Source organism: Carassius auratus, chromosome 27 (assembly GCF_003368295.1).
Source record: "Carassius auratus strain Wakin chromosome 27, ASM336829v1, whole genome shotgun sequence".
In the NCBI taxonomy this organism is placed as follows: Eukaryota; Metazoa; Chordata; class Actinopteri; order Cypriniformes; family Cyprinidae; genus Carassius; species Carassius auratus.
Window position 1 is genome coordinate 7,552,644 of NC_039269.1, and position 14,585 is coordinate 7,567,228.

The window sequence follows — 14,585 nt, forward strand, 5'->3', positions numbered from 1 at the left end:
AGTGTTTGATCATCTGTACTCCTCCCTCTCCTTCTCTTTTTCTCTTCTTCTTGTCCTGCTCTCAGGGGATGGAGAAATACACCTCTTTATCTGTCCTTTCAATGCGTGGCAGAGGAATTATTCATCTGAACCTCAGAGATGAGGTGGGAAACATGCAGAAGGAGTGTGATAAAGAAAGCGAGAATAGCACACTAACATACTGCTTGTGTGCTGTATTGCAGTGTGAATTTTCTGTGTAAGGAATACCCAGATGGTGCATGAGGAATCTGCAGCATTTTCTGTGCTGATTTTGACTGAAAAGCTTTGGAATTCTGCAAAATAGACTTAAATTCTGTGTCTTTATTCATCCAACCTCACAACATTTCGAACATGCATGACTTGTTCTGTGAAGGAGAAAAGATTAATCATAGTAGTGGATCTTTTGCATGCAATTAGACCCCAACTGTGACAAAAAAATCAAACGAAGACATCATAAAAGTTGCTATAATTCCACGTTTATGGAAATCATACAATAGGTATGCTGTTTGTGAGAAACAGACTAAAACTGAAATTTGTGATAACATTTTACGATATGTTTCAAGATGTTCCTCCTGTATAAGGTTTGTTATTTTGATATATGTTCAAAAATACTGCACTTTAAATTAGCTATTTTTCATAAGCAGGTTGTTATATATCTTATACTTCATAAAAAGAGAAAATTTTGCTTAATAACTTTAAATATTTAAATGAATATAATATTAAAACTATTATCTTTGTGCAAGTTAAATATTATTATTTTATTTTTTTGCTGATTTTTAGAGAAGATTTACGATTTTTTTATTCAAGTTTAAATCAAACCATTGTAAGATAGTTTGGATATATTTTATTAGAATTTTACATATTAAAAATAATAGTTATTAATATTTGCAAATGAATATTATGCATGCATATAAGTTCATATTTACTGTATATGCTTGCAGTAAGCTAGTAGTCCATTCAGAAGAGAAGGCAGGACGAAACAGAGAGCCTGACAGCAGCTCATTTGCACTTATATTGGGACTGAAGCTGTTTGAGCTCGACACATGACAGCAGCTCTGCCTTCAACATCCACAGTTCATGTGTGCGCTTGCTGTCCGTTAACTTGTTCAACATTCTGTCAAAATGCATATGAATGCATAGGTAAAAGTGAACATTATAGGTAATTTCCCTTTAAATGCATGCACCTCATACCCCAATTAATACGATCTTATAAAAGCTGTGTGAATAATAGTGTGTGGTTGTACTCACTGGCATGGTCTGACTCCCGTGCAGCCCACCGATGGCAGACTGAGCCTCGGTGTGTGTTGAAAACTTTACAAAGGCGCAACCTGCAAAAACACACACACACACACACAAAAGAAGAGCAGAGAAATAATGAGGAAGACTGGTGGAGGTTATGAGCAGCGGAGTGTGTGTCTCTGGTGAATGCAACACTGGAGATGAGAGAGAAGACGTGCACATGCACACAAACAAAACACTCTCTTAGAGCACCTTATTATCCATATATGCACTATGTATGATTTATTTTATGACTGTTTCTAACCGGATTAAGCTTACTGTACTGTATTTGATATGCAAGTTTCTAAGGCTCGACATGATTCAAACTCAGCTAAAAAAACAATGGTACACAATCTACTCCAAGCCGAATTCTGTCGTCTTGTCAGAGAGTTTAGACTTTTTAGTAAGTGAAAGGTATTTTAGTGTAATAAACAAATGTCCACCTTCAGCTCATACAATCAAATCTTTACTGATTTTTATATATTATATTTGAATGTTTGACTCAAGCGGGTTGAGCGGACCATTACATGCCAGGCTTTACAGTGGTAATAATCACAACATATCCGTGCATTGAAAGGTCACGTGATCGAACGGCACAGCTGATCATCAAATCTTAATGATTTCTTGTTGAGTGCAAAACCTCTCACATCGTTTCTCTCTTCATGATTGACCTCTCTTGCTCTCCCTTAATGGACACAGCGATCGCAGTCGGTGTAAATAATTCCTGCCCAGACCGAGCCGGGGTTTGTCAGGCGATATCGGCCCCCACCGTTCTCCAGAATGGTTTCTTCCATGTTTGCACTGAGAAATCCCATCACAAAGCGTCGGCTTGACGTGCACGTGTTCGAATAGACTGACGTGGTTTAAATAAAAGCACTTCTGCTCAAGGTTCAATGCTGCTTTTCTGTTTGTTTTTACTTTGTCTTTTTCTATTGAAGGTCACTATTTATCTATTTATTTTTTACACTGAACATAAAATACCCCTCAGACTTTACCCTGAAAGACACGCGGATGTCTGTCATCTGTCATTCACTAGCGAGCTCATAAAACTGCTGTGAATGCTGAAGAAAGAAAGAAAACTCACCTTTACTGTTTCCATCAGGGCCTCGTAACACGGTGCACTCTTCAATCACTCCGTAGGGCTCAAACAGACGGTACACGTCCTCTTCTGTCTGCTGCTTATTCAACATGCCCACAAACAGCTTCCTGTCCTCTGAAACACAAACACACAAAGAGAATATATACTGTATCTCCACACACACAAATGGCAAGAGGACAGAAAATCTGAAAGAAGATTAGATATTTAGGCCACGAAAATCAAATTTGCAGTTTGTAGACTGAATCATAGTCCTGGATGGTGTCAAATAATCCCAAAACAATAAAAAATCAACAATTGTTGCTGGCAGAAATGTATCACATCGGGGGAGTCCGATTCACAAACAAATGACACTGATGAACAAATGACTCTTTTGAATTGATTCTTTAAATGGATCAATCAAAAAGACTCCCACTGCTGCTTAAAGGGGTAGTTCAGCCAAAAATTAAAATTCTGTCATTAATTACTCACCGTTACTGTCGTAAAGCTATGGTTTGAAACACTGATGTCACATGGATTATTTTAACAATATCCTTGCTATGTTTCCACCTTGATCGTGTCTATGCTAGGGACAGGGGGTCTCGAAAGGCTTCAAAAATATCTTAATTTGTGCTCCAAAGATGAATGAAGGTCCTACGGGCTTGGAACGACACGAGGGTGAGTAATTAATGACAGAAATAACATTTTTGGGTGAACTATCCCTTTAACCGTTTTAATCATTGTAATGAATGATTCACTGAATCAGATTCATTCAATGATGTCAGAATCAAACTGTATAATATATAATGTGTAATACATATTATATGATATTTAGATATGTTTTAAAAAATACATTAAAACAAATAACAAAAAAATATTTAAACATTCACAAAAGATGTTTTTTTGTCGTAGGCTATACATAATTAAATAATGCAAATATTAGAGTACAAATACAAATATCAAAATGAATATACAAATATTTTAGACATGTATATTTCTAAAAAATGCATAAAAATAAACTAAAGTAGAACAAATTTAATAAATAAATATTTTTAGTTTGTAAAACATGTTAAAACATATTGGAGTCTGAATTCTATCATAAGGTCTGGTTTGTGCATTATCAGGCCTGAGGCTGCAGCAGACTTCATCATCTTTATGAGTCCAGGTCTGGTCTCTCCCCATCAGCACTGAGCTATATACAGCAACACACTAACGGCCAGAGACACAGACGGAGAGCTGCGTCTATATACAGCATCAGTAAAACGCCATCAAGAGCTATGCAAGGCCAAAACCTGGACACACACACACACACACACTTCATGGCCCTGATGGAAACAGTAAAGGCTACACATCCTTCACTAAGCTCTCCTCTGGGATGTGTTACATCTGTGAAGCTTTCACTTAGCTGTAGAAAACACTCGCACCTAATCCCAGAATAAAATGCATGCAAATAGATTTTATTTTAAAAATGTTTTTAATGTTATTTTGGATTCCTTGAGATATTAGTAGTCTTTATTTAAATATTTTTATTTTTACATTTTAAGTTACATTTTTATTAATACTGTTGTGTGTTTTAGTAATTCAAGTAATTTTAGTCTTTGTGTGTGTGTGTGTGTGTGTGTGTGTGTGTGTGTGTTTGATGCAAAGAAATATGTAATATTAATTTTAAGGGTGTGGCAGGAGAGTTGGGTCAGTTTGAAATATGTATCAGAAATATCATAATGAATCTGATTCCTAAAAGTGGAGCTCTCACGATCTCCACCAGATTGTGAACTGATGACCACATGACGGAGTGTCACAAATCCAGTTTTTTTGTCCTTGCTGTTCAGCATCCCGATTGAAATCAGTGCTTTCTCTGTGTTCTGTAAAGTGTAGTGTGCACGTGCCCTGAGTTTGAGTTGTTGATGCGCTGCTTGTGTTACAGATGCAGAAATAAACACACACCAGCACAGTATGTATAAAACAAGACTCTCAAGACATCTCACAGCGACACACTCTCTTACCATCCAGACACTCATTCCCACTGCTGTTTACCCTTGAAACCAAGTTGCATCATCTGTGTGTGTGTGTGTGTGTGTGTGTGTGTGTGTGTTCAGTGCATTGGAGGCAGTAAGTCTTTGAGATCTCTCTGCGCTGCTGGTTGCAGACTATTGCAGTTGAGTTGCAGTGCTGTGGATCTGTGACCTGTAGCCTTTAATGAGAGAAACCACCTCACACACACATGCACACACACACACACACACACACACACACACACACACACACACACACACACACACACACACACACACACACACACGCGCGCACACACACACACACACACGCACACACACTGCCTGAAACACAGGCAATATGCTGAAATTCAGCTGGGTTTATTTGTGCTGCTGCTCTCTAGAAATGGACCGTAGGAAAGAGAAATCATAATGATATCTTTGTTATTTCATTTGTGGCTTCTTGACTACAGTGGAAACAAATGGAGAATAAATGGACATGTTTGCTTAAGTCTCCTGTTTCTCAGATGTTTCTCCTGAGAAAATCAAACATGTCTCTACTCATTCTCACGTCTCTACATTTTCTGTGGAGATTTCCAAAATGTCTCTTACACAAGGGATTCAAAACATTTTTCAAAATTTATTCAATTTTTATTTTCCATTTTAGTTTAGGTTTTAGTCATTTTATTTTTTATTTAAATATTTCTATAAATAAAAATAGTTTTAATAATTGTATTATTTATACTAAAACTAGTTGCAGATGCAACATTTCTAATGTTCATTTAAGTTGTAAAAGTTTTTCATCTAATATTTAAATTTATCAAATATCTTATTTCATCTTCATTTATATGACCAAAAATTGTTTTTCCTGTCTATATTCGGAAGGCTTTTACAGAAGGGTTTTGTTCTTATAGCTTTTGCCAGATTTTACACATCATTTTTCTAAACAAATGGTGAAAATGTATTATTGTAATATAAAATGTATTATTTGTATTATGTATTATTATGTATTATAATAATTAATGTATTATTTTCTGGCTGTTGCCAGTATTTTCTGATTTGTCCAAAATCCTCTCAGTAAAAAAACATATTTTGACTGTAATTTGTCAACAACTTGCACATAGTTCAAAATGCATAAACTTTTACCCCATTCACCTGTAAAAGAAATAGAGATGAAGAAATCAAAGGTAAAACATCGGCCACGCAAGATTCAGAAAATAAAAAAAGTTATATTCACAAGATTAAATAATTATAAAACTGACTTTAGTAATTTTAGGAGAAAGATCTGGAATAAAGTTAAATATTAAATAAAAGCAACTAAAAATATATATTGAAACTGCACTGTGCAACACACTAATAACTAACAGACAATCCTGTCCATCTACATGAGATACTCAAACAAACAACAGTGATTCGTAAGCACCACAGTCCCAGTGTTTTGGGAAATCAACCTAACTTAAAAGTTGTCTCTGCATATTAAGCTGGTACAGAAGAAAGTATTCTAAAGGCAGCATCTCAAGAGCAATCTGTGAGTAATAAAACGCTCCTCTCGGTAACTGTCACTTTGATTGACAGACGCACTCAGTTGCTGATGATGCAGATAAATTACCTTATCCGTCAATAAACGCGTACTACAGAGACACCATATTTACAATTTATATTAGACCACTGAAGCGTCTCTCTCTTTCGTGCCAGATTCTGCTGGCCACAATTCTAATTATCCACACAGACCCCCTCATTTGCTTCTCATTAGCATGTTGAATATTCATGAGTCTAATCTGTTAGCCCCTCCCTCCCAGGGGTCCGTCGGAATCTACACACACCAGCTCTGTTCCAAAACCTAGTGAGCTGCTTTACACACGGCACCTCGAAAATAAAGGATTTGATGCCTTAAAGGAACAGTTCTTCCCCCAAAATATGCTCCATCCAAAACAAAAATGAGGTTCTTCATGGGAACAGATTTGGTAAAAATGTAGCATTCCATTACTTGCTCACTCATAGATTCTCTGCGGTGAATGGGTGCCGTCAGAGTCCAAACAGCAGATTGCTTACAGACAATGCTACATTTCTCCAATTCTGATGAAGAAACAGTCATCTACATCTTCAATGGCCTGAGTGTGAGTACATCTTCAGCAAATCTGAACTATTACTTTAAACAGATGTCTAAAAACAGAGCTATTGAATAGCTTTTCAAGCATTGGAAAAGCATTTCCTTTTCATTTCTTTGGAGCGTTGCATTAATGTGTGATGAAAAACCCACTGGTTATTGTTTCTGTGAGCTCTTGGAGAAAAGAAAGAGAAAGACATCAGAGAAACGAGTGGAAGAGAATGGAGAAACAGTACATGGAGGAAAACGGAAAAGGCAAGGAGAGATGATGCAAGGATGAGTAAAACGCATGCAGTCCTGAGCTCTGCTGCTTTGTGCTGGAGGGAACATTAATGTTCAAGACCTGTTTGGCAATAAAGGACACACACACACACACACGTTTAAAATGTGCCATTGGGGATTGGAGTAAAAATGGGAAGCAGTGTGTTCATTCTCTTTTTCTTGACTGGAATTTCTAAATTGGCTATAATGTCTGGGTTTTAGTTCCCAAAAAGAACCTTTCAGTGATCAGTTCTTAAACCAAACATTTTTCTCTTAGTGTGAAGAACATTTGAACAATCTAAAGAACCTTTTTCCAGTATAAAGAACCTTCTGTGGAATGAAAAGTTTCCATTGATGGGTCATCGATGCCAATAAGTACGCTTTATTTTAAGAGTGTAATTTTATGTTGCTAGCATTAGCTATTGAAGCAGACTGCCTCATTTCTCAAAAACTCCTCTTGTACAAAATCATATCAGCAAATCTGATGTTATCTCAATGTGACTGACAGGCTGAGACCAACTCAAAGACTTCTGATTGGCTAAACAGGCATGTGTTTTTGGGCCTAGGGCCGTCACACTGACAGGTGTGATTTCTCAGGACTCTTATTTCAGTGATGTCTGTCAGGAAGTGGGACATTTTCTGTATGCTGTTCCATAAAAATATTGCTTACGGCACATTTAAATAATACAACACAGTCACATACACACACACAGACACACTGTTTTGCTCCGTATGTAATCTCGGTTTGCCTCAAACTGACAGAAAACTCGCCGCAGATCAAATAAACGCCTTTATTAATAAATCAGGAGACATTAGAGTCTGTCAAACAGTGTTTGATGATGACAGAGCGGCAGGCAGAGACTGCAGATTTTCTACAGCGCTCGGACATTTCATCCGTCTGATCCTCATCCATAAAGCATTTGACTGTGACATTACATCAGACGCAACCAGATGATCTGCAGCTGTTTAAAGCAGTGGTCAAACGATATGTGTTTTTTGACAGCCGATGCTGATGCCGATAACTTGGAAAGCAGGGGGGCCAACAGCCAATATAAAGCTGATATAATTTTTTTTATTATTTTTATTATTAATATTTAAGAAATTTGAAATCATTTTGCAATGGATTAAAAAATAAATGTGTAAAAGAAACATACTTATACGTCAGATATTTTTCACAAATAAATACATATTTAGTAAAATTATAATATATATATATAAATAAAAAAGTAAACACTGTAACCAACAGGGCACTCAGTATTCTGGGAAGTTTTTGTGAATTGGGAATAATATTTTTCAAGTAAAGCCAGGGTAACCCTCATTTATATATATATATATATATATACACACACAGGCACAAAAAATTCTGTGATTCATTTTAACACTGTCCTCACATAAATTTTGCATCTGAAATTTGGAAATTAAACTCCTATAAATGCATTTTCAATAAGGTCAGTCGCAAAAAATAACTGTGTCCATGCCCTTTTGGTGCTGATTCTTGAGCATCTTTACTAAATCCTGACAGTACTGTTTTAATGCCAAAAGATGGTTTGTATTGGCGCAATCTGGCTCTCTCTATATATTGTACTATTTCCAGCTAACTTTAATACATACATTTGTTGGTACATATGAATCTATTTAGGTTGATTCAGTGACGTTAATAGTACTTTTTACTTGACTAAAACAAGCTCATTTTATGTTTCAGTTTCAACACACACACACATTTCTGTAAACAGAAAATGTGTATTAACCATTGTAAAGAATGTAGAGTTTTGGAAAAATCATAGGTGCACAATTTGGTTAAAGCTGCATGGTTATTAGTTTTTTCCAATAATTTAAAAATTGCTTCTGTTTTGCAGACCAGTCTATATATATATATATATATATATATATATATATATATATATATACACAGGTGCCGATCATATAATTAGAATATCATCAAAAAGTTGATTTATTTCAATTCAAAATGTGAAATTTGTATATTATATTAATTCATTACACACAGACTGATATATTTCAAATGTTTATTTCTTTTAATTTTAATGATTATAACAGACAACTAAGGAAATACCCAAATTCAGTATCTCAGAAAATTTGAAATTTACTTAAGACCAATACAAAGAAAGGATTTTAGAAATCTTGGCCAACTAAAAGTATAAAAATGAAAAGTATGAGCATGTACAGCACTCAATAATTAGTTGTGGCTCCTTTTGCCTGAATTCCTGCAGCAATGTGGCGTGGCATGGAGTCGATCAGTCTGTGGCACTGCTCAGGTGTTATGAGAGACCAGGCTGATCTGATAGTGGCCTTCAGCTCTTCTGCATTCTTGGGTCTGGCATATCGCATCTTCCTCTTCACAATACCCCATAGATTTTCTATGTGGTTAAGGTCAGGCGAGTTTGCTGGCCAATTAAGAACAGGGATACCAGGGTCCTTAAACCAGGTACTGGTAGCTTTGGCGCTGGAACTGAAATCTGCATCTCCATAAAGTTGGTCAGCAGCAGGAAGCATGAAGTGCTCTAAAACTTCCTGGTATACGGCTGTGTTGACCTTGGACTTGAACACAGTGGCCCAACACCAGCAGATGACACGGCACCCCAAACCATCACTGACTGTGGAAACTTTACACTGGATCTCAAGCAACATGGATTGTGTGCCTCTCCTCTCTTCCTTCAGACTCTGCGACCCTGATTTCCAAAGGAAATGCTAAATTGACTTTCATCAGAGAACATAACTTGGGACCACTCAGCAGCAGTCCAGTCCTTTTTGATGCGTGATGCTTCTGATGCTGTCTGTTGTTCAACAGTGGCTTGACTCAAGGAATGCAAAGCTGAAACCCATGTCTTTCATACGTCTGTGTGTAGTGGTTCTTGAAGCACTGGCTCCAGCTGCAGTCCACTCTTTGAGAATCTCCCCCACATTTTTGAATAGATTTTGTTTCACAATTCTCTCCAGGGTGTGGTTATCCCTATTGCTTGTACACTTTTTTTTTTTCTACCACATCTTTTTCTTCCCTTCGCCTCTCTATTAATGTGCTTGGACACAGAGCTCTGTGAACAGCCAGCCTCTTTTTCAATGACCTTTTGTGTCTTGCCCTCCTTGTGCAAGGTGTCAGTGGTCATCTTTTGGACAACTGTCAAGTCAGCAGTCTTCCCCATGATTGTGTAGCCTACAGAACTAGACTGAGAGACCATTTAAAGGCCTTTGCAGGTACAAACCGTCTGCAAAATGCATAGATTTAAATTTTTAAATTTTAAATTTAGAGTGTGGCACCAGGTGTCTTCAATTTTGAACCTTTTCACAATATTCTAATTTTCTGAGATACTGAATTTCGGATTTTCCTTAGTTGTCAGTTATAATCATCAAAATTAAAAGAAATAAACATTTGAAATATATAACAAAAAGTGTGAGACAACTGAAAATATGAAATATTCTAGGTTCTTCAAAGTAGCCACCTTTTACTTTGATTCCTGCTTTGCACACTCTTGGCATTCTCTTGATGAGCTTCAAGAGGTAGTCACCTGAAATGGTCTTCAACAGTCTTGAAGGAGTTCCCCGAGAGATGCTCAGCACTTGTTGGCCCTTTTGCCTTCTGTCTGCGGTCCAGCTCAACCCCTAAAACATCTGGATTGGGTTCAGGTCTGGTGACTGTGCAGGCCAGGTCATCTGGCGCAGCACCCCATCACTCTCCTTCTTGGTCAAATAGCCCTTGATGCCTTCTACAATTTTCATAAGTCATGAAAATAAAGAAAACTCTTTGAATTGGCCTGTCGCTATTAAAAACTCTTACAGAAATCATAATATAAGTGCATTTTAGTGCACAAGACATCACTGACGAACTCCTACGGGAATTGATGAGCTGCCCTTTTCACCCTAATCTTAACAGACAGCAGGAGCGAGACAGCTGCAGATCCAGGACAGGCCATCCGGCAGGTGAACGCTTCAAATCTGCAGAACAGCATGATTGCAGACTTTCTAGTTTTTATGTGTCTGTTCTCGACTGAGAAGGGAGTATGAACCTGCTCTTGACACAGAAATCAAACCGGCTTTATATGTGTGTTTGTGTGTGTGTGTGTGTTTGTGTGCAGACAAAGAAATAGAAAGAAAAACTTTTAATCTGTGTGGAGAACAGTCAGCGCTTTACATGGCGAGAAACAATGTGGTGTATTTAATGCATGGAGTGTTTAAATTCTGAGTGCTAAACCTCAGATTAACCCCGACCTTCAGTCCAAACCCTGATCAAAACCATCAAACATCAATCCCTGATGGAACTTCATTCAGACATTAGAAAGCAGAATGAGTCATGTATAGATGGAAATCCTATATGATGTTCATTCATATCTTCATCTAAACCTTGACTTGAGTTTGAATCCGGTCTGCGTAACATTTTATGACACCTCAAACTCTTTTAATGTTACCATGCAAAATATACTAGTCATATTTCAGTGTAAAACTTAAATAAATTAGTTTGAGTTGAACTGATAAAATTACTAAAACTGACAACAAACAACAATACCAAAAAAAAAAAAAGAAAAACCCTGCAAATAAATAAATAAAACAAATTCCGCTATTGGTAGTACAAAGATTGTTTTTGTTGTTTTATTTGATTTTGTGCTATTCATTTTCTTACTAGCTGTTTACTTGTCTTTCATAATTGACTCGAAAAGCCTGAAGCAATGTTTACTTCACTGAATTATAGTTATGGCGTCTTATGAATGTTTTCATTGAATGTGTTGATATTTATATTAAAATTCTTAATTAAAGAATATCGTTAAATATCATATGGCATGGAAACTGCTATTCTTATGGTATGGCATTCATATATGAACTCCTGAATTGTTGGTATATCATGTAAAGCTGCGCGACGTGCAGGTATTGAGAAAGGAGCTTGTGTCTTAGAAAGTAAAAAAGGAATGACAAATGCTCTGACGCGCCGCTCATCTACTGTAATGCTGTCATTTCAGAAGTGAGGAGGATCAAATAATCATCTCAGCAGAGGAATCCAGCCGAGCTCCTCAAACCTCCTCTCTCTCCTGTATGAAACCAGATCAGCTCAATCTCTCTTCCCAGCTGAGCCCAGCACACACACACACACACACACACACACTCGTCTCAGATGGCCTGCTGGGAAGGTCCCGTTCAGAGCTGGAGTGTAATTATTCCGTATCAAACCATCCGCTCTCTGGGAATACAGTGAGTTTGCTGTGACAATACTGTCTCCTCACAGACGTGATAAATGTTACTCTGGACCACAAAACCAGTCATAAGGGTCAATTTTTCTAAACTGATATTTCTAAATTATCTGAAAGCTGAATATTAAGTTTGTTTATTAGGATAGGACAAAATTTGGCCAAGATACAACTATTTGAAAATCTAGAATCTGAGGGAGCAAAGAAATCTAAATACTGAAAAAATCACCTTTAGACTTGTCCAAATGAATTTTTAACAATGCATAATACTAATATAAAAAATTTGTTTGAATATATTTACACTAGGAAACTACAGCAAAATATCTTCCTGGAACATGATTTTTATTTAACATCCTAATGGTTTTTGGCATAAAATAAAAATTTATAATTTTGACCCATTCAATGTGTTTTTGGCTACTGCTACAAATATACCCCAGCGACTTCAGACAGCTTTTGTGTTCCAGGGTCACATACATGTGTAATAGAATGCTTTAAATTACTACTTTAAAACAAAATAATTCAAATCGAAATAAAAACTCTTTCATTATGTAATCCGTAAAGATGTATTTTATCTATTTCTCCCTGGCATGTCCCGAGGAGATGGCAAGTCAGGATCGACAGTTTCATCTTTGCAACACAGACTCAGAAAACACTAGAAATTAATAAATAATTTAACATCTTATTAATATTTGTTATTTGTTTTTTGTTTGCTTTATGTGCCAAGATTGTGTTCGTATGCAGTACAAATACAGCACCATTTGAAAAATATCTTACTAGTTAACATTAATGTGATAATATTTTAAGAATAAAGTCAAAATTATGATAATAGAAAAAACTTTATATTGTGTCTAAAAGCCTGTGACACATTTAACAAGAAAAACAGCAATAAATCGTAAGATTCAAACTTTCCTTTGTATTAAATTGTTATGATTTTTTTCATCATGCATTCAAATATTTGTTCATGTTTATTTCATGCCGCAAATATTACAGAAGAAAATATCACTGATTCACATGCTGCTTGGACTGAGGTAAATAGTTATCTCACTATATTTTAAGAGCATAAAAACACATTTATTTTTTGTGTTATTTTATCATGAAGTTGACAGAAGGCTGAGACTTTTTGTTTTAATATAAATAAAGCACAAAGCACAAAGCTTATTATTAGGTGGCTTGCATGCTACAAATGATGAATGGACTTGAAAACATTAAATATTATTTCCAAGCATTTATATCATAAATAAAACAGCACGTGAATAGTCATGTAACTTTAATTACTTCAGAAAAATCAACAATAGGGCCTTTGATTGCGGTGTATGCACACTCAGATTTAACACAATAACATACACAAAGCTATCAAAGTGGCTGCAAACATATCAATAGAGTTAACTGCTCGCATTCCCTTTCTTCTCTGCAACTGCTGATTTGCAAACTTAGTCATTTAGCAGGAGGCACTTTTATCCACAGCGACTTACAAATGAGCAACTGCTCGGCCTTGAATCACTTCATGGACATTTCTCGCAGCAGAATGTGAATTATTTGTTTCACCTAAAAAATAAAATAAATAAATAAATAAAAGCACTGACAAATAAAATGTAATGACATACTATAAAGTTGTTTCAAGTGCCATGTGGCTGATTATAATATATTAAAATCATTTCTCCAACTAAATAAATACACAAACAAATAAATAAATAAATACGTTTAAAATAAGCACTGGCAAGACATCTAATTAAATATAACAACATTTTACTATATATACATTTTAGTTTGCAAGTGACATCTGACTGATCATACTGTAATAAAACTCCTTATTTTACTGAATAAATAAACAACAAGTAACAGTTATAGTTAAATAGTTAAATCTCCTTAATAAATAAACTTGCTGATAATACATCTACTAACTATATAATAATAATAAATAATAATTTAATATTTTGTCGGAACACACATATGCTTCTGAATGAAGAATGATTTTGCTCACATCGTGATGCACTTACAGCACCTGTCCAGCAGGGGTAAATGCAAAACTAACCAAGGTTAACATACTGTACGAGTGATAACACATCAAAACAGACTCCACACACACACACACACACACACACACACACACACACACACAATGTTTAGAGATTGCAAAAGTCTTCCAAAATTTTACAAAAGATGGTTGAAAAGGGAAAAATGCAAAAACTAAGTGCAAAAGTGCAGAGCAATCTATAAATGCTAAGCATGAGGCATTGAGTTTATAACAATATAATTTGCACCTGCTTAAACTTTCATCAAAACGCACACATTAGCATTCCACAGTTCTCAGAAGCATGCTTGTGTGTGTCGTCGGGTCTTTCGTGGACATGCGCTGACACCTGCTCTCTAAACGCAGACCTCTCCGAGTCAAGATGTGAATTCTCAGTGCCGCTTTAACATGAATGAACTCACACTGGAGTGGAAGAGACAGAGCGCACGGGTGCTCCCATCCATCATCTCATGACAGACCGACACCAGACCTTATGAGGGAGCAGAGATGCTCACGGGAAAAACACACATGTGCTCCAGAAAAGCAATAGAGGCTCGTAATGAGTCTGTGCTGATGGCAAATGTGGAGAGAAAATGAATTAATTTGTTCATATTATCATATACTGACATGTACTGTGATGGGAATCACTAGGTAT

The 14,585-nt window shown here is 36.2% G+C and overlaps 1 protein-coding gene across 2 annotated transcripts in view; it reads right to left on the reverse strand.

The window, feature by feature from the left end:
* LOC113045287 (CUGBP Elav-like family member 5) overlaps nt 1–14,585 on the reverse strand; it is a 72,462-nt gene that overhangs the window by 27,932 nt on the left and 29,945 nt on the right. For both annotated transcript variants that reach the window (XM_026205557.1, XM_026205558.1), the window contains exons 2-3: nt 2,381–2,509; nt 1,267–1,346 (exon numbers count right to left, since the gene is read on the reverse strand). In XM_026205557.1, the coding sequence (XP_026061342.1) occupies nt 1,267–1,346; nt 2,381–2,509 (209 nt within the window). The remainder of the gene's footprint in view (nt 1–1,266; nt 1,347–2,380; nt 2,510–14,585) is intronic.